At 40.4% G+C, this 26,134-nt stretch overlaps 3 protein-coding genes across 4 annotated transcripts; all 3 read right to left on the bottom strand.

The window, feature by feature from the left end:
* Positions 1–4,475: 4,475 nt before the first annotated feature.
* On the bottom strand, positions 4,476–6,291 carry tcap (titin-cap (telethonin)). The gene is made up of 2 exons (XM_085454768.1): positions 5,996–6,291; positions 4,476–5,751 (listed from the first exon to the last, which is right to left on the bottom strand). Exons 1-2 carry the CDS (start codon positions 6,142–6,144, stop codon positions 5,361–5,363), a joined length of 540 nt encoding a protein of 179 aa, XP_085310894.1. The 5' UTR covers positions 6,145–6,291; the 3' UTR covers positions 4,476–5,360.
* Positions 6,292–9,586: 3,295 nt separating this feature from the next.
* LOC146711773 (melanoregulin) lies at positions 9,587–12,586 on the bottom strand. The gene is made up of 5 exons (XM_085455468.1): positions 11,841–12,586; positions 11,573–11,735; positions 11,267–11,357; positions 11,019–11,185; positions 9,587–10,527 (listed from the first exon to the last, which is right to left on the bottom strand). The coding sequence occupies exons 1-5, from the start codon at positions 11,936–11,938 to the stop codon at positions 10,324–10,326; spliced, it is 723 nt and encodes a 240-aa protein (XP_085311594.1). The 5' UTR covers positions 11,939–12,586; the 3' UTR covers positions 9,587–10,323.
* A 453-nt stretch (positions 12,587–13,039) lies between these two features.
* On the bottom strand, positions 13,040–24,292 carry stard3 (StAR related lipid transfer domain containing 3). Of its 2 annotated transcripts, none has more exons than XM_085454765.1 (15): positions 24,203–24,292; positions 22,636–22,874; positions 22,468–22,545; positions 22,134–22,211; positions 21,974–22,027; positions 21,556–21,667; positions 21,374–21,472; positions 21,204–21,259; positions 21,015–21,107; positions 17,640–17,702; positions 16,317–16,412; positions 16,148–16,227; positions 15,915–16,019; positions 15,694–15,787; positions 13,040–14,870 (listed from the first exon to the last, which is right to left on the bottom strand). In XM_085454765.1, exons 2-15 carry the CDS (start codon positions 22,846–22,848, stop codon positions 14,727–14,729), a joined length of 1,365 nt encoding a protein of 454 aa, XP_085310891.1. In that variant the 5' UTR covers positions 22,849–22,874; positions 24,203–24,292; the 3' UTR covers positions 13,040–14,726. The 2 variants fall into 2 exon arrangements, with proteins under 2 accessions (XP_085310891.1, XP_085310892.1); XM_085454766.1 differs by lacking the exon at positions 24,203–24,292 and adding an exon at positions 22,992–23,458.
* Positions 24,293–26,134: the final 1,842 nt, after the last annotated feature.

Raw genomic sequence — 26,134 nt, 5'->3', positions numbered from 1 at the left:
AATTCAAGAGAATGAGGCCGACCCACAGATGCTCATCGCTATTACCCAGTGCCCAGTACATGTCCTGCCCTGCCTCAGGCCACTCAGAACTATGAAGACAAAAACACAGACATGGGTGATGTCTATTACATTTAATATGGCAACTAATTATTGCTAGTGCACAGTATTAACTATCAGATTAAATTTTAAAACTAATCGAGACATAGAATGATCAGATTCATTTTCCTTTAGCTCTTTTTGCCTCAAATCATTATCTGCCAGCAGGTTTAGTTTTCACAGGAGGAACCGACATTTATTTTACACAGACAGAGCAAATATAAGATTTTAATTAAACTCAAAGTCATTTTTCAGACACAGCCTCACTGTGTGTATATTTATTCATGAAAATCACTACTGCGTGGCTCAAATGTACTCATAATTTGGAAATTATAGTGACCATTTCTGCTAATTTGGATGGCATATATTTAAGTAGATTTTTTTATGATGTAGTAGATTTTTTTTTTTTTAGCCTTATGCATAACAATGAAGCAAAATGAAGCAAGAATGTCTGCTAAACGTCTGTGCAAGGACATTTCTTAACCAAGCAATCATACATCAGAAAAACAGAAAAACCAAGAAATGTTGTTTCGGGTAGCAGGTTGGATGTGCAGCTGCAGCTGGAAAATGACATCCACATATTGAAAGTCTATAGAAAGTACTTCCCTGGTACAAATTTCTGAGAATTTTCATTCCGTTTATGAAAAATTAAATGGTAAATGGCCTGCATTTGTATAGCGCTTTACTCAGTCCCTAAGGACCCCAAAGCGCTTTACACTACATTCAGTCATTCACACACTGGCAATGGAAAGCTACGTTGTAGCCACAGCTTCCCTGGGGCGCACTGACAGAGGCGAGGCTGCCGGACACTGGCGCCACCGGGCCCTCTGACCACCACCAGTAGGCAAACATGGGGTTAGTATCTTGCCCAAGGATATTTGGCATGCAGCCAGGAGGCAACCTGGGATCGAACCACCAATCTTCTGATTAGTGGCTGACCTGCTCTGCCACCTGAGCTACAGCCACCCTAATTAAAAATTAATTTGTAATAACTATAGCGGTCCAATTTTTAAATCATAAAATCTAGGAATAACATTAAGTCATGTGCCAACCATTTAAAATTTTTCTCAAATTACTGATGAGACTCAAAATTATGCACCCAATCATGTGTATACCCTTTTTTTGTCACTGGACTTTTGATCATAACTTACACTCACCAGTCATTTTGGGAGGTACACCTTTTCAGCTGCTTGTTGATGCAACTATATAATCAATTTCATGGCAGCAACTTGCATTTAGGCATTTAGACCTGGTCAAGGCAACCTGCTGAAATTCAAACAAAAAAAGAATCAGATTGGGGAAGAAATGTGATTTAAATGACACTGATCATTGTGTCGTTCTTGATGCCAGACAGGCTGGTCTGAGTTTTTTAGAAATTGCTGATCCACTGGGATTTTCCCTCAAAGTTTCGAGTGTTTACACAGACATGTCCAAAAAAGAGAAACTCTTCCATGAGCGGAAGTTCTCTGTGTAAAAATGTATTGTTGATGCCAGAGGTCAAAGGACACTGGCCAGACTGCTTCCACGTGATAGGAAGACAACAGTAACTCAAATAGTCACTCGCTATAACCAAGGTAACTTGAAGCAAACAGGCTGCAGCAGCAGAAGATTACACAGGGCGCCACTCCTGTCAGCTCAGAACTGAGAATACAATTTATGAGGGCTCACAAAAATTAAATAAACAGGAAACTGCAAACTATTGTCTGATCTGATAAATCTCCAATTCTGCTGTTGCATTTCTATAGTAAGGTCCGAATTTGGCATAAATATCATATAAGAATAATGTCATTCTGCCTTGTATTAACAATTTAGGATGCTTTGACAGATGTGATGGTATAGAAGATATTTTCTCAGGACACTTTGAGCCTCACGGTGCCTCATTTAAATTCCAGGGCCTAGCTGAGTATTGCTGCTCACCATATCCATCCTGTTATCACCACAGTGTTTCTATCTTCTGATGTCTGCTTTCAATGGGACGATGCAGTATATCACAAAGCTCAAATGTTCTAAAAGGGGTTCATTGAACATAACAAAGTACTAAAAGGCCTCTACAGTCACCAAAACTTAAGCCAATAAAGCACGTCTGGGGTGTGGTGAAGCTGGAGATTTGCATCTTGGATGTACATCAGCTACATAGACTACTCTGGACTGTATTTCCTTCACCTTATTAAATATATGTTCATATTAATTAGATTAAGTTATGAGGGAAAAGGTTGTCCACCCTGATACTAGCGAGGTGTACTTAATAAACTGACCAATGAGTGTAGGCAAAAGCAGTTATATGTGTGTTTAGGCTATCTCATTGTTGCCTGACAAATTCTTCTGGGACTGCAGATGTCAACTCGATCCCCGCAGCAGGTAAAACCATCCACGCAGCAACACCCAGCCAACAGCCAATTAACACGGTCTACTAGTGATGTCATTGGGGCCTTTTGAAACAGCATGAATGACAAAGAGGTGACAACAGCAAGCATCACAATAATTGTGATGAGAAGGGTACTGATTGGGGCCACTGCTTGTGATTATGGCGCAGTTTATTGTGGATGGCTGAATAGATGAGTTAATCAGAAGCTTTAGATCTCTGTAATGTTTTGTCTTTGTTCTTTTTACAAAGGACAACAGTGCTGCCAAGGCAGAAGAAGAGAAGAAGGGAAGATGATTATTAATGCTTTCACCAGCTGGGTTTTGCAATGGGCAACAAAGATGATGATTTCATCTTTATGTTTGATGTTTACTTATTTATTGCAAATATATACATCTGATTTTTTATGAAAGATAAAAAATTTCTTTTTTCCTTTTCTTTTTTTAAGTCTTTGTTCAACTTACACTACCCAAATTATCCAGTAGGTAGCAGCAACACATGGTGACATCTATCACAGAAGCACGACGAGAAACAGACAACAAGCAAGATGCTTCAAGCATCAGTGGTGACTCTGCATGCTTAAAGCATATATGCCATGAGAGACATTAGGAAAAGCACCTCTCGCAGTGTGCCACTGTTTGATCTTCTCTTATTGACACAGTGATGACTATTTCTTCTGTTCATGACAGGAAACATTGTCCATGTAGATGAAAATAGTTTTCATTCAAATGTTGGGTATGTTAAAAAATAAGAAAGTAGGCAAGAAAACAGGCAAGGTCACGTTTAATCCCCATCCCACACATGAGTTAAGACAGTTGGACCCAAATCTCAAAGTTCACATTAACCTACTTGCAGCAGCAGATAGGGTAAATTTGCCAAATACAGAAAGGACCTTGCAGCCGAGACGGCTGAGGCACAGGAAAAAATCTCAGTGTCAATTTAATGGATTTGTCTCTGACAACGCACGCCATCTCAATTTTCACATTCCTTGGCACCTGCTGAAAATTGTTTCGAGGTTCGAAACCTTCGTTCATTTGGAGTTTGAAATCTCGATTGTACTGTGACAGCGCTGAGTAGTTAGCACAGTGTTTCAGCAGCAGTGTGGGAGGGTGATTTAAAAGATAGAGACTGAAGCCAGCACACCCAGATCTCAGATAAAACACTAGGATTAAGAGCTCAAATGGGAAGAGCGTGCCTTCGTGGCTGTCTCTCGCCTGTCTCCAGGGCAATGCGAATGTTTACCCAGCTATTAATATCAAACCACCACGCGTTGCCTATCACACAGAGACAATGAGTCAGAAGGGGTTAAAGAGACAAATATAATCAGCGGAGGAATTAAGTTTCATTGGAAAAGGGCAGCTAATGCCAGGAGTAATAATTGATAAGTTAGACTGAGTAAATTGTACATAGAGATATAGTGGAGATGGGGTGAGGCAGTACTTCTATTTCAGCTGTGCACACTAAGAGCGGATGAGTGCATTCTGTGATTGAGAACAAACACATGAAAGATAAATGAGGGACGTAAAGTGGGGTCTGTTTTAAAGGGTGGAGGGCACAGTGAAAATGCATTCTTATCTAAATTATAGTTGACAGATCCCCAGCTGTTTATGCATCTTTGTCTCATAACGGAGCATGTGCATGCATGTTTTCATAATGCAAGTGATCCTTTGTTCTGTTACCGGAACAAGTCATGGTTTGGGCTCTAACCTCTGGTTGCTGCGTGCATATTTATTTGCATATTTATATTTATTTTCTCCCTTTCTTCCACCCACAACCAACTGACCTCAGGAACCAATACATTTTCATCCATTCTATTATATTGTTCGGTTTACATAGTGGTAAACCTGCAGGTCATTGTAGAGCTATTGATGTCCCTCCCGAATCCTTGGAAAAACAATCTACTCTATATTAGGCTTTAATCATTTGCTATTTTCTTTCATGTTGTACCACAAATAAAATGTAATCAAATTAAGTTTATGTTGCACTTCAGGCATCAACCATAAAGACAGAGACGTGATGAGTAGTTCACCTTTTATTAGTAAAAATAATAGATGTCTAACAAAATATTACAGCATTGTTGCACACAATTCAGATTCATTTACATGACCACAGGTATTCTAAGCTATAACAGTATCTGTTCCTCTATCAGATATAAATATGAGCTGCCACTCGACTAAAAAGGCAGATCAGTTAATGCACATTAAAAAAAAGGTTATTGGTTTTCCTAAGTTACTGTGATTAGACGTGCCAACACTCACACAGAGAGGGACACACACATATCTACAGCTGCAGCGTTTGATCTTGCCAGTGCATTCTGTACCCTTCACACAGATGAAAGACTGGCAGGCAGTCCTGGAGGCTGACCAGCTCTAAGGCATGTTTCCTGATCCCTCAGCCCTCCATTTCCTCTCTGATTCTTCCCTTCTCTTCCCATCCTTTGTTATACTTTACCATCTATTTATTTATTCTGAACACTTTCATTTACACCATGAAGACTGTACTTTCCGATACGCAAAGAAAGGGCAAAAGAAATGGTTAAGGTGCACCAGTGCATACAAATGTTAGGTCACGCTGAACGATTAACAGATATGTCGAAGCCAGCTGGCCAGCACATGCAGAGATTGGCTTTGGCACAGCTAAGAGAACACCTTGCTTCCCTGTCCCAATGCAAACATCTTCTCATAACCATTTCTAATACCAATCACTATAAAATGCCAACAATGACAAGATATGAGATTTAGAGTGCTAAACTTCTACAGTATTAGGTGTCACTAGAGGTAAATCTATATACATCTTGTCATAATGTTTCCAGACACACTCTGCTTATTGAATATTCTTTCCCATCTGTCATCCTTCTCGTCTCTCCCTAGCATCCCATCTTTTTCTTTTGTCCTTTTGTTTTTCACCCTCTCTGGGCCTCCTGAGACATGGAGCGCCCCAGGGCTTTGGGTGCTTTGGCAAACTCCATGAGGGTCGGCTTGACTGGAGGGAGATCTCTGGTGATTTCATCCACCGTCCTCTTGCTGGGACACACTCCATCTGGAGTGGGAAATGGCTGCAGGTCCTCCAATGTGTGTGGCGCTCCACGTCCGAGCCTGACGCCCAGCTCTGCGGGGGTAAAGATGGGCAAGGGGAGGGTGTTTCTCTTTGGAAGCAACTGGTGCTCCCTGACCCCTCTTTCCACTGTGCCCACCCTAAAGACACCAGAGGGACACTTCTGTGTCAGTGAACGTGCCTGCCACTGCCGGGACAGAGTCTCCCCACGAGAAGTGTCGTTCATGTTCATGGTCTGCCTGTGGGCATCAAAGGAAAGTTGAAGTTAGAAACTACTGAGGGCCTTATTGTAATTTACCTTCCCAATTAACATTTAACTGCTTTTCACTATGAGAATAATTTTCAAGTCAATCTTCATCCATATTTTATGAGAGTAAGAAAAGTTTGAAATTACAGCCTAGTGAATGTTTTCCTCTCATTTAAAAGCAACTTATCATATTATAGGGTCTTACCTATAATAAGACATGATCTCATTGGTCCTACCTGTCTTGAGGTTGAGTCTTGAGACTAACGCTGTGCCAGTCAGCAGTATAGCTCTCCCTCTGAGCCTTGTTGTCTTCCCTCACACTGCAGGTCAGCTCAGCTCCCACCAGCACACCATTGCTCTTCTCCAGCACGGTACAGATTGGCATCTTCTCAGGTGCAGATAGATTTATCGCCTTGAGTGGGTCTTGTTGATCAGTCCTAAGGTAACAGGAAACAGTGATGCTTCAGTCGGCTTTACTTCTACTCTTCCACTATCTCTGTCCTTCTTAGTGCTGTCTATGTCCAGGCTTAGGACTGTCCACAGCTTTTATAGATGCTCTGTTTCTATTTTAGATTCATGTTGTCACTCTACAATCAGTGTGCTTGGACATCTGACACCAAGTCCTCCGTGCCTCATTCCCTGACAGCTGGAAGTTTCCCTGCAGTGGGGTTCAGGGGTAATATGGCTGAAAATCCCCTGATTCTCAAATTGAATGCTGGGCCTGCTCTTGTAATCACTCAGCCCAACTCTTTCCACTTCACCTGTGATCACAGAGGGGGAAATATTACAGAAACTATGGATGGAATAATGTAAACATGTACACAGACAGACACAAATGGTTTAGACTTAGCAGAGGAATCTTAATAAGATTATAGCCATGATATACACAAAGCAGCAAAGGAGAGCCAACCGAAGCCAACCCTGTAGAGCCAGAAACTACCCACTAATTTTCAGTCCAGTTCTTTCTTTTTTCTTTTTTGTAAACAGTTACTTAAAAATCCATCACGTGACTCGACGGTTTTAACTAATTATAAGCCAATCTTCAACCTTCCTTTCATCTAAAAAAAATCTTGAAAAAGTAGATGTAAAACAGCTTACTGATAATCTGCAGAGGGATGGTTTATTTGAAGAGTTTCAGTCAGGTTTCAGAACTCATTACAGTACAGAAGAAGCTTTAGCGAAGGTTACAAATGATCATCTTATAGCCTCTGACAGTGGACTCATCTCTGTGCTCTGTCATGGTTTGGGGGATTTTGTCAGAGTAGATTGATGCAACCCTCAGATTTTGATTCACAATGCAGTTCTATCTGGCGTGTTAAGTGTTTGACTGCTTCATTTTTCAGCATGACATTGATCCCAAACACACTCCCAATGGAGGAAAAGAATATATATATGGAAAAACACAATGGAGCACTATTAGTCATGGATTGAAACCCGTATTTCTAAAGATGACTGAAGAATTTCTGAAGAAATTACAAAAGCTTGCCTACCAGCATTCAGGTTAAAGAATAAAGGTGGCCATACCAAGCTAACTTTTGCAGTCTAATTTGATGATTGGCAGCACACGCCATCTCTTGGATCAAAATTCATGAGTAATTTGCTTGCTTATAATGTAAGATAAACAAGCAAATACCTGACTAAATATTTATAACAACATGGGAAAATTATCTAAAGTTTGTGTTAACCACAATATTTTAGACATGAAGCCAAAAAACATCAAAATGAGAACCAGGATAAAGAAATGCAAAATTATGTCCATGCTTTAGGACAGCATTTGTCAAGCTAGCTGACAAATTAGCATTTCACACACTTGCCTAAGTATTGTCACCTCTGGCTCCAAAAAACAAAAATAACACGGAAGCTATAGAGGGTGTAAAATGTGAGTTCACAAACCACATTATGTCACAGTGGCAACATCCATCTTTTATATACAGTCAGTTGTGAGAAAAATGGTGAAAAAGCCATACAAATAGCAGTGTCATTTTTCTCATGCTGTTTTTTTAATTCATAATACAGCTTTGAATAAGTTTATACCCCCGCCAGGCTTCATGACAACATCATACCCCCTCATTAGATGCCATTACACTGCGCTGTCTCACAGTAGCAGTGAGAGCTCAGTCTCCAGTGATTCATTACCTCAGTGAAAGAGCGCCATGCAGGCCATAATCAACTCGGGTTACAGGCTGTGAAACACACACACACACTCACCTCTGACAGTTATCTGCTGGTCTGATGTCCCGTTTCTGACTCACTAATCCACATCAGGTACTGATATCATCATATACCAGATATCATATACCTCAGACACAGCATAAAATATAATCATCCCAAGCAAAAGAAGCCTGATGTGTTAATCGGTTTTTTATTTTATTTTAAGGTTTTTGCTGTACTGTGCCAGATTGTCTGAAAAACAAATATGATCATAACTTTGTGATTCTTTGAGTATATTTCTTGACTTCGGGTAAATTAATGCTATTCCTCACCACTGACTCTTTGTGTCGTGCATATTTAAGGCAACAGTTAAAGGCTAACATCCATTTGCCTGCAAATTCCAAAAATATTTCACTTTTCTTTCAACAATCTCCCAGCAGGCTGCCAGTACATATGTAAAATGTCGCTCAGTGTCATACTGAGAAAAGAAAACGATAAGCATCTCCTGGGTCATTGATTCAGTCATGTTATGACACCATGACAACCTTGAATGCCATTTCAGAAACCCAGTAAGTCACCATGCAAGCTCCTTCTGTGTTGAGGTCATGTCTTATTAGAAGCTACTTTATGTGAAGCAGTCAGTTGTAATACACAGAGTGACAATTTAAATTTGTGCTGTCTATTTATTTGTACACGCACAAGCCAAAATCCAAGAGGCCATCAGATAGCCCTTTCCTAGCTGTTTTCGGGTGAGTCATGCTATGCAAATGGAGCCAGGGGTGTGTGTATAGTTTGTAAAGGTGAGCAGTGATGAGGTTAGGTCTGTCACAGTGATCACCCCCCACCGTCCTCGTCTGTCCACCAGCACAAGGCCTGGCTCGGCCGGGAAGAACTTTGTGTTGCATAAGAGCACCGCCACAGCTGCTGCAAAGTGACATTTAAATGAGCTGTCACCGCAAAAGAGATAGGGAGTAGGTGGGAAAACAGAAAGAGAAGGGCAATTGCAGGATAAAGCCAAGGCTTGTCAGGAGGTGGTAAATATGGCAAAATATTGTGAGAGGGGAACTTTAAGTCGGATTTATTTGTAACACGAAAATGACTTTGGGAGGAGAGAGGAACAGGTCAACCTGACACTTATACTTGATAATAAGAAGGGATCTGGCTTTGTATTAATTCCTGCACACAGTATCAACTTTTGTGCTTCATATAACTCAGTTGTTACCAGTTATTTGTGGATCTGTGCGCCATTGTACCATCGGGCTGGTGCCGTGTTCAAACATGTGCCCTCGACAGTGTATTGCTCTCTCTTACATAACAATAACAAACAGCTGACTACCAAAACACCATTATCACCATCCATCTTGCAACCCGGCCTGGTCTCACTGGGACGGTCAGACGCTGGACATGCCGCTTCAGAACAGGGACAGAGTCCAAGCCAGCCGTGGATGCACAGCTGACGGGCCACATGAGAGTATACAGACAGATGAAGAAGATTCTTACGTTCCACTTCAAAAGACTGTTGCTCCCATGCCACAGTTTCCATTGCTCAGTACGCTTAACTGAACGTAATTTTAAATATCATTGAAAATTAGAGTCTAGTTCACTCGTTTGAATTTATGTAACTTTATGAATAGCAAGCAACCTGACATGAGAAAGTCATGTGGCATTACATAAAACAGGCTTTAGGCTGGAACTTTATTTCAAGGTAACTTCACACCAAAACACAAACTATCGCATACTTGTATAAATCTTTCACATTTTCAGCAAATTGCTGAACAGGAAAAACATTCTTCCATCTCAGTCACGCAAACAACCAACTTAAAAATTCAACTTACAGTACTCGCATTGCATTTCTTTTTGCTATTCTTCAAATATTTTAAACCACATACAGATTCAAATGAGTTAAAGCAGTGATCATGCAAACACTCTTTCCTGTAAAACCTTTAGAGGAAAGTCTGACATCAGATCGGTGTGCTATTTATTCCGCGTTCTTACTGATCATATGATTGAATGAAATGAGTGCTGATAATCATAGGACAGAACTATAAAGAAGCATTGCTCAGAAAAACATAGTTACCCTGAAGGTTCGCAACACATGAACAATGAACCGCCTACAACCCCGATAACACTCTTTGGTGGAGAGAAAAAACACAGTTAATACTCATCCGTGGGATTCATTTCAAAATCTGCAAATCTCCTTTTAGAGTTCGGCCAGACTAAACAAAAAAGAGTCAAGCTAAATGAGAGAGGGGAATATTTTAGCCTAGAACTTCCAAAAAAGCAGCAACAACACTGTATGAGGCAACAAACACTTGAATAAGAGCTATGCAAAGCTGTCAACCAGGTCTCCAGGGTTGATGACTACTGCCCCCTGCTTTGTGTCTCTTATTACTGCAGCCCATAGATCTTGGGCTCAGTCACTCAAGTTTTCATCATCTTTTTCGCTCTGCTCCTCCTCATCTTCCCCTCCTCCGTTCATGGCCCCCATCCTGGCCAGCAGCAGCGGCAGGTTTACGGAGAGACCCGGCGTCTCCTCGTCAGAGTCATCCTTTGGAGGGTAGAAGCGTTTTGCCTTTGCCACAAAATCTTCAGCTATGTCTAGGTACAGGAGACGATCCTGTAAAGAAGGAGAAAAACAACAGGCTGAAGCAAAAGAACGGAACCAAATATGAACACAGACAGAAAAAAAGGTGGGATTTTTGTTGTATCCATAATATGCCAACCTTTCTTTGTCATGATACAAAGCTGAATGAAATCTGAGTTGTTTTTTTTTTTTTTTAAAAAGCCGAATTAAATTGCAGCTTCCTACTCTTTTGATGTTACAACTTAAATAAAACTGATATTATTTGGACTAAACCACTTAACCCATCTTAACTCATTACAATCTACACTATAATGAGAGCTGGACAGCCTTGGCAATCTATTAAAGAATAATATCGATCATATTTGCCCATGAATGATGCAGTTTATCTACTTGTGACTCGAACTAAACTTCACAGGGCTGTTTTCAAACCTTAATCAGAAGGCAATAGCAAAGTTAATCTGATTTAGTATGAAGTCAAAGTTCAGTGATGGTGCACTTCCCACCAGCAAGCCCCGTTTTCTCACCAGGATGAAAAGATATCTTTCTGGTGGTGGTTCTTTGTTGCTGTTGAAGATGGAGGTCTCAGAGTGAAGTGTGTGAAGGAGGGCACGTGCTCTCGGGGCGTTACGCATGCGGTCATGTGAGCCCCCAGCAGACACAGCCAGCAGAGAGTCTGCTTCTGCCATAAAACCTGGAAAATATGGCAGATAATCTCAGCATGGATTGTCAATAATCTCTCAGACTATAGCATGTCTCATCAGTCAAGCCCCACCTAGATTTTCCAGGATTGTCTTCCATTTCTCTCTGACTTCTCTGCGTGTGTCTCTCATGGCCTCGATATCAACACTCAGACGACGATAGCCCTGGACAAGAAAAGGAGAATAACCTCAAAAGGCATTTAAATTAACCGGATAATCAAATAACCTCCAAAAAGTACTCACAGTGCAATGTAAAATGTTGCATTTCAAATGTAAAATTTGAACTGCAACTTATACAGTTATTTTTAAGCTATTTGTGTCAGATTTTCTTTTTTTCCACCTTGAAAAAACACATTTTTGTTAGTCCCTGCCCCACATACCGTGGAGCCCATGCGGGTCTTCTGCCTGGCCTGCAGCAGAGAGTAGAGCACCCGGTCATCCTGTCTCTCCGAATGGCTGGGGTCTCCCGGCTCACTCCACAGGTTTGTTTCCTCATCTCGACGCTTCTGGACTTCACGGGTAAAATAGTCCAACGGATCCGCACTGTGCGGTCAGCCAACGCAGACAAGAAGAGACACGAGCTGTTAACACAAATTCAAACATTGGCTGTACGTGATATACATGATATGCTTGTCTGTGTCATCTTACGGTACTAAAGGCTGCTTTTCATCTTCTTCTTCTTCATCATCAGCAACACAGCAGCAGCAGCAGAACTGCATGCAGAACCTGTTAAAGGCTGAACCCATCTATTAAGAACAGAGTCAGCTGGTAGTGGATGTTCACAATGTCAGATAATCCAGAGAGAAGTTGTGTTTCAGTTCTTTCACAAGTGGAACGCCCTCTTGGATGCCAGAGGAGAATCTGTCACAGTCCCTGTGGGATGCTCTGTAGAGATTCTTTACAAAGCGGACCTTAGCCAAAACCTATATTTTGGCAAAGGAAAAAGCAGCTGTGACAACATTCAAGCCCTCCACTAATAAAAAGAACGAATAAAAATCATCATAAATAAGAACAAGTAGGAAAAAAGCTACAAAATAAAGGTCACAGATCTAAAACTCTACCAAGTTTTTAGCTTCCCATTTTCCAGGATTTCACTGGAGCGCCAAATTGATGAGAGGTTTTCCCTCCAGATTATTGGCCTGATGGAAAAGTGCTCAGGCAGATGACGGCAGCCCAAGGACTGATGCTTCTCATCAGCTTTACATGGAGGACAACAAGAGCAGTGGGACGCTTGTGCTCTCATCAAAACAAAAAGAAACACAAATTCCCACACCCACATCCTCAGAAGACAGTCACAGCACAATCATGTGAGCTGCTTCATCTCTCAAGCAATGTGTTTTGCCCCAAGGACAGCAGATCTCTTCTGCAGCAGTAAGATTAATTACACTCCATATCAAGTCTGCCGTTGCAGTGTCGATTCAGGGATTATGCAACTGGATTATTTAGCATTACTTAATCGTGTTCTGTGTTTAAATAAACATTTTCTTTGGGGAGTATCAGTTTATTTTTGAAAACTTTTGAAAACGCTTCATGCTTATTTTTGATTAAGTCACACAGAGAACAGTGACCTCTGGCAAAGTTCTGTGAGTGCAGCAATGAAAATCATGCAAGGCTGCAGACACAGGGCGTTATTATTCATAACATAAGCACCCACAGAGAAACATATGGGTAGAAGCTACTCTTGTGTGTATGTATGTATGGATGCAGGAATGGATGGGTAGATAGATAACTACAAGGGTATCTATCTACCTATGTTAAAAAATATATTCAAAAATAAGAGCACAAGATTTATACAAGTTAATACAGATACTGGTTAAATATGTGAGTTGAAGGAAGTCAGAGCTAGATCATCTTTTCATATATTTTATTAGACGTAAGACACTGTTTAAGACTCAGTAAAAAATCTTGTTCAGTAGTGATGAGCATAAATTAAAATGTTTGTATAAACAAATCAATTTAAAATTATAAAAAACACAGTTAAGTATTCTAAGCAGGGTTTATGTAAATAATCTTTGTGGAGGATACGAAAGCACAGACATAACAGCAGGAAATAAATGGAAAAGTAAAACAAAAGACTGGCATGTAAAACTACTCTGATAAAAGGCACCAAATTATTGATATCATTATTTATTGTCACTTCCAACATTCCTTCAGTACAGTAAGTATTGTAAATGAGTCTTGATTTATTAGGGCTTAATGATTTCTGAGCGTGACTACATACACAAGCTTATGAAGAGTAATGCCTCACAGTCGTGTGGGTGTCACAGTTACACCACCAAGTGTTATTTCCGTTACACCAATATAGAAAAGTTCAGGGAAGACCAGCACCCTCTTCAGGTCAACTTCACAATAACTTCAACCAACTTCATCTTTTAAATTCTTTTGATTCCAGATGTAATCCTAAAAATTGATCTTCTGAGGTACATCATAACACTGATACACAACTTAAGCTGCAGGGGATGTCTTCTTCTTTTTTTTTTTTCCATGATTAAAAACATTAACAAAACTTCATTCAGTGCCACACCTCAGGCCACAGGGGGCCTAATCTAATTATAGCAGTATAGTAACTAATAACCTTTCATGACAAATAAGTCGAGCTACTTCAACACAAGGCCACTTGAGGTTATTGGCAAAAAAAAAAAAAAAAAATTAGTATACAGCATCCTAACCTATGAACATTATCTTTTGTACTAACTGTCTAACAGCCTGCTGATCCGGGTCCTGGTTTGAACTCCTGGCTGATCCCAAAGTGCAAAACAAAAGCAGCATTTAAAAAAATAAAAATAAAAAAAATAACATACAGTAATTAAATGTTTGCTTTAATGTTGCACTATGGCACAGAAGCTGGTGTCAAACCAAGAACGCTTCACTGTGTGGATCAGTGGTGTCTCCCTCTAGTGGTGACCAGATAGCAGAGAGCCCCCTGTAATGTATCACAGTGTAGTAAAGTAGAAGAAACTGTGTAGAAATATGGCTGTGAAGTGCAGGCAGGTGCCTCAGAAAAACAAATCCATGACGGTGCAGTGAAAAAATACACACACACACACACACACACACACACACACACACACACACAGGAAAAAGCAGTAAATCAATGACTAACAATGTGTGCAGAAAGATAAGGCTCAGAGAGACAGCTGTTTCAGTCATACTACTGTTATAGCTATTCTGTAACACAGATTCCAACATTGGGAATCACTTTTTTATCCAGGTCTTGTTTCTGTAAAGTCTCAGAAAACAGTTTTCATTACATAGCGAGAAACATAGCAAACGGGTTACAGGTCCATGCAAAAATTTCCGCTTGTGATTACACTTAAACTTCCCCAAAATGATAGAAAATGTTTAGTCTTTGATATCTGAATAACTCCTCACTTTGTGTGGCTGAAACATGGGAAATGTCTCACATCTCCTTTGCTTAAAGTTGCAACCTTGTCAGGTACATAATTGCATCCCTTCAGCTTGGGAGCATTCAGCGGACGCCGTGATGGCCAGTTTTGGCTAGTGACCTTTCAAGTGACCACTTAAAACTTCTCTCTAGTTTTGAGAGTGGTGGTGGTGATGGTGGTGGTGGGAACGATGAGAGGGCCGCACGTCGATAATTCGTTGGCGTAAATGGGACATGAACTCAAACATTGTGGCTGCCAGACTCTGGTGGATGAGGTAGCGTGGCAGACGGCCCTGATGAAACAAAAAAAATTGCTTTTTAATATTTGTATTACATTTCATATTCCTTTGTTTTTGATCCTTATCTCACCTATATCTGTTACATTTTGCCTTTTTCTGCAAAATTTCTATTTATACACACACACACCTGTTCAACTGCTCGTTAACACAGATATCTAACCATCAATCACATGGCAGAACTTCAGTGCATTTAGGCACGTAGACATAGTAAAATGCTTATCTGCTGGGATTTTCCCACATAATCATCTCTAGAGTGGTCCAAAAAAGAGGAAATGTGCAGTGAGTGGCAATTCTCTGGGTGAAAATGCCTTGTTCATGTCAGAAGCTAGTGAACTTTTTTTAATCTGGTGGGAAGGAAGGCTAAAAACCAAGATAATGAGACTGGAAAAACATTGCCTGGTCTGATGAGTCATGACTTCTGCCACAATATTCGATTGGTAGAAAAATTCCAGGGTGGTGCTCGGGTAACAATGTGGGTTTAATGTCACTGCTTAAGTAATATTGACCACAGTATAACCATCTTCAGACAGCTGTTCTCAGCATGATAATGTACTATAACACAGACTGGTTTTATATGTGACGCTATCATGTAAAATGGTCCCAAATCTCTGAGGAATGTTTTATGCACCTTGTTGAATCTATGCCATGAAAAATTAAGGCAGTTCGGAAGGCAAAAGGGGGCCCAACCTGCTGCAGTGTCCTGCTACAAAAATAATTTAGAAAACAACTTCTTTCTAATTGTACAAAGGGAAAGAACATCTTGAATATTGTAAAAATAAAGAAAATTCAAGAGTAATTCCACCATGTGTTTTCACACCTTTAAGTCTGTGTTGAGGACCCAGATGAAAGTGCAGATGGATGGGTTACTGCTGGATTTGAGGACCACAAAACCTCCGGGCCCATTTTCTCCTCTGAGACCAGCAGTAAAGCAAAAAAAGACAAAGTTATACAAGTTAAACTAACACAGATGCCCTTTGTCAAACCGATACAATGTTCTAATTTACTGGATCAGTGACAAGGCCAGAGGCAAGGTCTGACCTGACATAGCGATTGCTTGGAGGTTTGGCATCGTGGTTGGTTGCTATGCCAGCAGACAGGTAACAGTCTCGTTTGCGCTCCACTCGGCGAACATTAACAAAGTCCCTGAAGGAAGAAAAATCAATCACCCAATAAACACACTTTATTCAGACCTGAAGAAAAGAAACGATACAGATGGGACAGCAAGAACAGATGACAGAAAGAAAAGTCGGTAGGATGTTGTGCTGATGTACCTTGCGGAGACAACTCCCCCTGCTGCTCCAGCAGATACATCATATGAGACAAGAGTGTTGTCGTCAACTCTCTGAAGGATCTGAGTATAAGACGGGAAGAGATATCAAGCTGTAGCACGCCACAGGATTACAGTGAAAAATGTGCAAAAACAGCAGGAAGACTTCTGACCTGGCAGACAGAAACTGTTTTGTTCCACTGAACCATCTTCTCCGGCTGCAGGATCACCTCCTGATACACAAGCTCAGCAGGACACTGCATGAGGGCCTGAAGAGGAGAAAAAAACAAGGCTGTAAACTAATGTCCAGCATAGCCTACAGTTACAAGAAAAAAATGTCTATAAGACATGACACCTAATTGCTGTCTGCATGTACTTTGGGCTATTTTCTACCCCTTTCTTTGGGGTCCTTAGGGACTAAGTAAAGCGCTATACAAATACAGGCCATTTACCATTTACTTTCTGTTGCAGATGATATGAAAATATCTAAAGCTCTCTTTTCTGTATGGTGCACTTTTTCCCTCCGAAGCAAAGGTCAGAACAGGCCTTACTTCACTAATCTGTAATGGCCTGTCTGACTACTTTCAAAACAGGATCTTGTGTCTGTTTATGACCATTGTCTTGTTGGAAATCCCTATTATGTAATATTTACTTCTACAAAGAGCGTTTTGTTTCAGTGACGGTTGTTCCATGCCAGCGATGCAAATTTTGTCATCGAAAACTATTCAAGAGGTTCTATGTGGAAGTCTACATACCCTCTATATATAATATATAATAAGAACTGTTGCAGCAACTTTTCTTTAGTGTCTGCAGCTATCAATCGACACATCTACAAGACACTTTAATCCTGGCCTTACATCATTCATTTTGCTTTCCATTTTGTTCATACGTATATGGCGTTTTAATGTGCCTATCTAGCTTGGAAGGAAAAGCAAGATTGAAATAAGTCTGCCAGATAAACATCACACTGAAACACAAGAGTAGTGTGTCAAAGAAAAAATAAATTTGAGACTGCTGCAATAATAAATGCACAGTTGTAAACCTTGGAAAACAAAGTCCCTTCAGTTATGAGGTCTCCAATAAAGAGCAAACTTCCTCTGAATTCCTTAATGGGAAGTTGTACACACATGAATCAGCTTTTTCTGTGCAAGGCACCGAGTCTCTGTTGTATCGAATTGGATTTAGCATGCAATTATTGATTATTTCAGCAGCAGAAACTGTGCAAATACAGGCCCATCAGCTGCAAGAGAACTTGATCCATTTGTAGCAGAGTGTTAGGAAGAAGTGTGACAGCTGACGGATTCAGAGCCTGTTCTGCTCTTTACGCTGATATCTATAATAATGGAGTCCAAGGCGATATGAGTTGTATATGTAAAAAGACCAGGGAGGCTTGAAAACATATCTGAATTCACCCTATTAACAAATGCAGCCTATCTAAACATGATGTAGCAGGGCATGTTTGGTGAGATACTGAATACACTAGAAGACTGTTGCACCTTGAGGATGAAAGTCTTTCCATGGAAAGGAACTTCCAGAGTGTAAACTGAGTCGCCCATTTCCTGTCATGGGAGGTGAAAAAAAGACACAGTATTACTGACACTTTCACTTTCATTTGAGTAAAAACAGATATGAATTAATAACGCAGGAATAATAAACTACTAGTAAGACAGGTAATGTAGTTTTCATTGTAATTAAAAGAGCTGATACAGAAATACACCTCCTACAGAGAAAAATGCTGCATTGCTAAAATTAGGTTTCAGTTGGGTGTTGTGGTGCCAACATACCTGTTTGATTACATTCTTACCTTAATAGTGGTTCTATGAGAGTTTAAAGGGATTTGATTGTGGGGCCTTTATTTTCCCCTCAAAAAACAGCTTTTAATATAGTGTGTATACCTGCTCAGGGTGAAAATTAGCTACAGTTCTGAGCAAAAGTCTTGAGCCACCTCTCATTTCTGTATATTTAGCAAGGAAAATTTGAAATGGGTGCAGCGATTTAGTGAAACCAGATGCTTTTACCAAACTGGCAGTGTGGGTTTTTTATCATTATCATGCTGGAAAAAGAAGCCTTTGTCAATCAGATGCCTTTTAGCTTGTATTTCATGTCAAATCGAAATCTGATGGCACTCTTCTAGGTTCATAATTTTAACAAGATCCCTGAGACCACTGGCTGAAATGACAGAGAACTCACTATGTTTCACAGATGGCTGTAGACACTCCCTTTTCTACCTCTCTCCCGACTTCCTCTGTACATACAGTGGGGCAAAAAAGTATTTAGTCAGCCACCGATTGTGCAAGTTCCCCCACTTAAAATGATGACAGAGGTCAGTAATTTGCACCAGAGGTACACTTCAACTGTGAGAGACAGAATGTGAAAAAAAAATCCATGAATTCACATGGTAGGATTTGTAAAGAATTTATTCGTAAATCAGGGTGGAAAATAAGTATTTGGTCACCTCAAACATGGAAAATCTCTGGCTCTCACAGACCTGTAACGTCTTCTCTAAGAAGCTTTTCTGTCCCCCACTCGTTACCTGTATGAATGGCACCTGTTTGAACTCATCATCTGTATAAAAGACACCCGTCCACAGCCTCAAACAGTCAGACTCCAAACTCCACCATGGCCAAGACCAAAGAGCTTTCGAAGGACACCAGGAAAAGTATTGTAGACCTGCACCAGACTGGGAAGAGTGAATCTACAATAGGCAAGCAGCTTGGTGTGAAAAAATCAACTGTGGGAGCAATCATCAGAAAATGGAAGACATACAAGACCACTGATAATCTCCCTCGATCTGGGGCTCCACGCAAGATCTCATCCCGTGGGGTCAAAATGATCATGAGAACGGTGAGCAAAGATCCCAGAACCACACGGGGGGACCTGGTGAATGACCTGCAGAGAGCTGGGACCAAAGTAACAAAGGTCACCATCAGTAACACACTACAACGGCAGGGAATCAAATCCCGCAGTGCCAGACGTGTTCCGCTGCTGAAGCCAGTGCATGTCCAGGCCCGTCTGAAGTTTGCCAGAGAGCACATGGATGATACAGCAGAGGACTGGGAGAATGTCATGTGGTCAGATGAAACCAAAGTAGAACTTTTTGGTATAAACTCAACTCGTCGTGTTTGGAGGAAGAAGAATACTGAGTTGCATCCCAAGAACACCATACCTACTGTGAAGCATGGGGGTGGAAACATCATGCTATGGGGCTGTTTTTCTGCCAAGGGGACAGGACGACTGATCCGTGTTAAGGACAGAATGAATGGGGCCATGTATCGTGAGATTGTGAGCCAAAACCTCCTTCCATCAGTGAGAACTTTGAAGATGAAACGAGGCTGGGTCTTCCAACATGACAATGATCCAAAACACACCGCCCGGGCAACAAAGGAGTGGCTCCGTAAGAAGCATTTGAAAGTCCTGGAGTGGCCTAGCCAGTCTCCAGACCTCAACCCCATAGAAAATCTGTGGCGGGAGTTGAAAGTCCGTGTTGCTCGGCGACAGCCCCAAAACATCACTGCTCTCGAGAAGATCTGCATGGAGGAATGGGCCAAAATACCAGCTACTGTGTGTGCAAACCTGGTAAAGACCTATAGTAAACATTTGACCTCTGTTATTGCCAACAAAGGTTATGTTACAAAGTATTGAGTTGTATTTTTGTTATTGACCAAATACTTATTTTCCACCCTGATTTACGAATAAATTCTTTACAAATCCTACCATGTGGATTCATGGATTTTTTTTTCACATTCTGTCTCTCACAGTTGAAGTGTACCTCTGGTGCAAATTACTGACCTCTGTCATCATTTTAAGTGGGGGAACTTGCACAATCGGTGGCTGACTAAATACTTTTTTGCCCCACTGTATTGACGACTATTTGAATAAAAATTTTCAAATTTGGATTCATCACTCCATGGGACTTGTTGCCACTGATGTTCAGTCTAGTTCTTATGTAATATGTCATACCTCGGCATTTTCTCTCTGTGCTCCTTCATTAAAAATGGCTTCCTGACAGCCACCCTTTGACTGAGACAGTTTTGGATGAAACTTTAGTGATCAATTGAAAAGCAAGCTGCATCTCTGAGGTCATGAGTCAGGTCTTTGTTGGATTTTTTCCTGTTTCTTAAGAACATGACTTTCACATGTTGATCATATGATGTAAACACTTTGTTTTAGGGTTGCCACTTCTTCTTTTGCCTTTTACAAGAAAGTTTTACTCATCGACTGCAAAATATAAAGACACAAGGGATGGTTCAAGACGTTCCCACAGTACTGTAGTAGCTAAATCTGACAAAAGGTATTGCCTATTTTATGAAATCAGTGCTTTTGTGCATCACTTCTCAAATATAAAGAAGAGAAGAAATAAAAAAAAAAGAAAGAAACAATTAAACTGCTGCTTGAGACGGCTGGCTCCTGTGCTTTAGTCATTTTTTGTAACCTGGCGTGTGTAGGAAACTGCAGGATCAGTATCTTTCAGTATCTCTGTCGGTTATATCTGTGATTCACAGTTCATTGTTGCTTATCAGCTGCCTAAAATAGAAATGAGGCCATTAAAGTACCATCTCTATTGCTGATCGCAAGAACTATAAGGGACACTTTGATAGGCAATTGAATCTTTAAAACCAAAAAAGTAATTAGGTGTCACAGTGAAGACAATAGTATTGATTACAAGTTTTCTATGAGATATGTTTGTGTTAAAACAAAGGCACCCTGAACACTCTGTCTGTCATAAAAAGAATGCACGAGGAAGCAATGAAATCTGCGTCAGTGATATGATCTTTTAGTTATGTAAGCAAACGTCTTAACTGTGCATTCAAATGTGAACAAGACAGGAAAGCTATTCATTCAGTGGATACATCCTGGAGTCATGTACTCACATTGTGTTTTTCAAATTTCCAGTTTTCCTCCTGGGCTAGGATCTGTTCCACCACAGACATTGCCTCATAACCCTGTCTCACATACTCCTTCTCCTGGAATAAGAGTGAGAGGAGTGAGAAACGAAGCAGAAAATCATCATCAGAACAGGAGTCAGTGGGGCTGATTATAAAGAGTATAACAAAAGCTACCTGAGCAGTGATAGCTCTACGCCCAGGACCCTCCTCATCAGGCTCCTCGTCAGAGTCTGCAGACACAAGTTCAAGACCATAACTCAATTTTTGGGTTAAATATGAAATGTACAATCATAATAGAGATAATAAAAAACCCTAACTAAGAAACCACTTGCACAAACATTCACCTGCGACAGATTCAGGTGGAGAGTAGAACTGTCCATCTGAGACAGCGTGAGAGTAAATAGGGGCTCGTTCACAAGCTGCATTCACTGCTGCTACGTATGCTGAGGTAACAAAAGAAAAGAAGTTAAGAATCAGACAGCTTTGTGTAAGCAGCATTTGAACTTATCGGGCACTGTTATCCTACCTCTTTCATCATCAGTCTCCTGAGGGAGAACTTTGAAGTCAAGGAACCAGGTCTCCAACCAGGCGACCACAAACGAGGTGATGGGCAGAACATAGCCAAAAGCATTTTGCTTCTTCAAAATAGAAATCAAAGACTATTTTTACTACTTCGGCTTCTAAAACAGATGAGTGTGCTGCATTTGATGTTGGTTCACTTCCCTAATGTCAAATGTGAAAAGTTTACAAAGCTACATAAACTAATTTTGAACCACTGCAAAAAAAGAAATCACATAAAGTCTTATCAGCTCAGACTGTGAATAACTGCCTTTGAATGCAGAAGTGAAAAAGTGGAAGTGGTTTAAACTGATATGCTTGCAAACCGTTCACATAGACAAATACAGGCTCTGAAAGTGTTAGAGTAGCAAAGAGAGGACACTCACATTCGATATGATAACTTTGACAACGAGGAAGATGGTTGTTACCAGAGTGGTGATCTGAAGAGTTTAAAAAAAATGTTAAATAGCTCATGTCTGGCAAATAACATATAAGACTTTACATTAACTATTCAGTGTGTGTTTAACTGTAACTGAGATGACTTACCGCAATAACCCACCAATGCCTCAACCGAAAACCAGCATAGGCCACTTGAAGACACAGGAAACGAAACAAGGCAAGGAGCTGAGACAAGGAAGAAGAAGAAGCAGAAAAAGAAAATGACCTTTCATTTTAATTACATGTTGACGTTGCAAATGATTTCCCCTTGTGTGTCTATAATGATGCAATCTGCCAACCCAAAAGGAGGAATTACAAGAGCAGGTTACACATAAGTAACTGCTCATTGTGATCAAAGCATGATTAGAATAACGTGGTAATAAATGACCCATCATTTCAACACTGAATGCAAATAAACACAAATTTGGATTGACCCACTTACAGTAATGTCAAAGAAGGATGACTTGAAGTTATAATGGACGACCTCGTTCTCTAAACTATCCCAAAGTGAGTTTGAGATCTGCAGAAGAAGAGGGCAGAGATCACATCAAACCAAGAATTAACCATTAGTTCTGCAACAGCAACAAGAACAGTGAAAGCACACACTCACGTTAAGCTCAATAATCCAGAGAAGGGTGATGAAGAGAAGGTCGAAGGTCACAAAGAGACAGAAAGTGCGCCGCACGTCAGAGATCTTCTTGCGCTCTACAGGTGGTGTCAACAGGTACGGGGATGGGATGGACATCGATGTAGAGTAGGAAGCATTCAGGGAGGCGATGGCGGGGAGGCTGCCCCCGAGCTCCCCATAGGCTCCACCATGCATTCCTGCTGTGACACAGGAAAATCCACCTGCAGCAAAACAGACATAAGTGTGTGGTTGTCATGTTTAGCGCTGCTTCTTCTTCTTCTTCTTCTTCCGGCTGCTCCCTATTGGTCATCAAAGCAGATCATCTGCCTCCATCTCACCTCCTCTGTCGCGGTTGCCCTCTACATATCCTCTTTCACTACAACCATAAATCTTCTTTGTGGTTTTGCTCTTCTCTTCTAGTCTGCCAGCTCCATATTCAACATCCTTAGTTCAGTATATCCACTATCCCTCCTCTGCACATGTCCAAATCCTCTCAGCCTTGCCTCTCTTACTTTGCCTCCAAACCGCTCCACCTGAACTCATTTCTCATCTTGTCCATTCTGGTCACTCCCAACAATAAAATATTACAATTTTTAACTCTTCCACCTCCACCTACTGTGTTTTTGGGGTTGTTTTTGTTTGGGTTTTTTTTTGGTGAAAACAGCAGACGATAACTAGCCTTCAGTGGAGTCTCGTGATCTCCTTTCACCTCCCTATGGTGAAGACAAACAGCAAGCGTTGCTAGTTTTGCCTTATTTTACAAGAACAAACAGCCTGTGTGTTTGTGTTAAACGATGAGTGTTATATCTGATCTTCCGCCAAAAGCTTTTTAAAATGAACGACTCCAACGTTAATACTGCGTAAAGCATGTGACGTGACTTCTTGAAAGCAAGTCTGTAGTCACGAATCATTAGCTGAGGGACATTTCTGGTGTGACATCAGAGTCTGGGAGAACAATTCCCACGAAGCAGGAAGACAGCGGGTTTTATTACACCACTGAGCCATTATTGAGCCGGAGGTGAGTTTCAATCACCTCTGGACAAACTCCGTAACATCGGTACACGTTGACAGGTAGATGTGATCAAGCATGTCTTATCTATTAACTGAAAGAACATCAATTAAGTTAACAAACCGCTAAAGCGGAGTTTAAAGTCAGGTTAAGATCCCGTGACTCCCCTAGCCTGTTCACTTGTGCCAAAAACAAAACAGCCTGAAGGTCCGGGAGCTAATTCCTGTTAGCAAGCTAACTCAACGCTGTCAAACTGTCAAACACAAGACACGAAGGCAATAATGTCAGGGAACAATAGCTAGACTCAAGTCTTTCTTCTAGAAAAGCACGGACTGGATAATTAAGAGATAACCAATAGCCAATTTTGTTAGCTGCCGCTTAGCTTACACTGTTCGCTTCGATAACAAGTTGGTCTCACTTACGGAGAAACAAATACACTCCTCAAACGTAACAAAACGGGCACGCTAAGCAACACTGCGAAACTGGGCAGAAATCCTTCTTTAAGTATTTCATAAAGAAAACTCAAGGTATTGAACTTACTTGATTTACAGTAGCATCATCGCTTTACGAAGTCTTCCGGGCTGACCTCCCAAAGAAGAAGTATCACAACAAGATGAATCGCTCACCCGCCGGGTGTCACGTGATCACCATCGCAACTCTCTCCCTGCCACCTGCCACACGCTGAAGTTTCACCCTAGGTTTTTGTATTCGTGTGTGTGTTTTTCTTTTTCCCGTCATTTGGCATTTTCAATACACGACCAAGCTATCATATAAAGAGGCATGTTTTTTTTTTATTAGTACTGCTCTTGCCCGTGGTTTTGGCTTTTTGATTTTTAGTGACCATGTGCAAAATCCAGATCGTCTTGTTACTGAAACACTGCATTACACTTTTTATTGATCTTGTATGTCTCTGTATCCAGTCTATAACCATAAGGAATAATATTAGTGGAACACTGCACCCATGTCCTAGGAGAATTCTGTACTCAAAGTTTTGGCATAGACTTTAATGAGTGTGACTACTATATTTTATAACGGACTACCAGTTGGCATGATTATTCCACAATCGGTCGAGCTTGCGACTAATCTGACAATATTATACGCTGAAATGTCACTTGTCAGTTGTGTGAGATTTAAATAGACTCTTGAGTGCCATCGTATGGGCACTTCGCTCATCTGTAACACTGAAAGGTTTAAATGGGCAGAAAACTAATTTTCAGACCAAAACAAACTTACCATTTGGTCGGTAAAAATCTTTATCCTCCTTGAATAACTCTTACACATGCATTCGTGCTAATCTTTATCTAAAAATTGTATTTAGACTGGTGTGCAAATTTGGATTAAAGTTGAATCAACAACTCCGAAACTAATCAAGTGACCAGAGCAGACTCCGTCAAAGGATGCCAGAGAATAACCCGTAACGTATTTCCGGTTTCGTTCGAAATCGAAAGTGGTACTTATTTACGCCAACACGTACACATGCAGCATATGAAATATACAATCGAAACTCACAATACAAAATTAAGTATTTACATTGTTCCTCTTTTACGGTTTAGATGAGATTAATAATGCTGTTTTGCCGTTTAAAAAAAAAAATTGGTATACAATGTAGTTGGACTGTCATATAAAGTTTTAGGTTATCTATCTGGACCTACACTGCCCCTTTTGGTCTTTTATTTAAGACGAATTTGATGTATTTTTTGAAACCTCTTTATAAAATCAATGTTAGTTATAATTATCTCCACTTGCTAATGTAGTATTGCTGGAACAAAAGATGAGGTCTAGTTGGAACATTGAAACAGTATTTGGTAATGCGAGCCTAACTCATTACAATACATGGGATACAAAATATTTCAACCACCAACAACAACAAATGAGCAAGCAAAATGGGTTTGAAACAGCCAGAGAAAATTATAAGGAAGTATTGATTTATGTATTTACTTACTTATTGGTCTTTAACTCCATTAGTTTAAAGCTCAAGTAAGCCAACGTGTAAATAATGAATGGTCTAGTTATTTTTAGCTCTGGCTCATTATTGTTTTCTGCCCTTTGCTTAAGGGGTGGGGAATGCCAACAAATGAAAGAACTGGAGTGCAAATGAATGAAGGAATGACTGAAAGAAATATTTGGCACATACTTTAAGAAGGTGTTGCATGAAGACTATATACCGCAAAAAAATTATATTATTTAAAATAAATTTTTAGATTTAGGAGTTCTTCTTTCTTGTACTGTTTGTTTTAGTAGCTCTTATATCGAAATGAAGGCAATGTGGATAATAATGACCTAACTCTTTTAGTAAAATATAATATAACATCATAAAATAAAATAATAATAGAAAATAAGGCCCAGGACCCAAAAATCGGCCTGGCAATGACTTTAATACACCCCTATTGGACAGCTTTGGAAAACATGAAGGTTATAATTTTGCACTTTTATCTGTATTTTCATAGGTTTTATAGCTTCATCTTTACTAAT

Source organism: Copadichromis virginalis, linkage group LG4, assembly GCF_057382275.1.
Source record: "Copadichromis virginalis isolate Kocher_CV1m ecotype Utaka linkage group LG4, C_Virginalis_male_GT1.1, whole genome shotgun sequence".
Taxonomy (NCBI): Eukaryota; Metazoa; Chordata; class Actinopteri; order Cichliformes; family Cichlidae; genus Copadichromis; species Copadichromis virginalis.
Note: the sequence above shows the minus strand (reverse complement) of the source record. Positions and strands in the feature narration are given on the sequence as shown.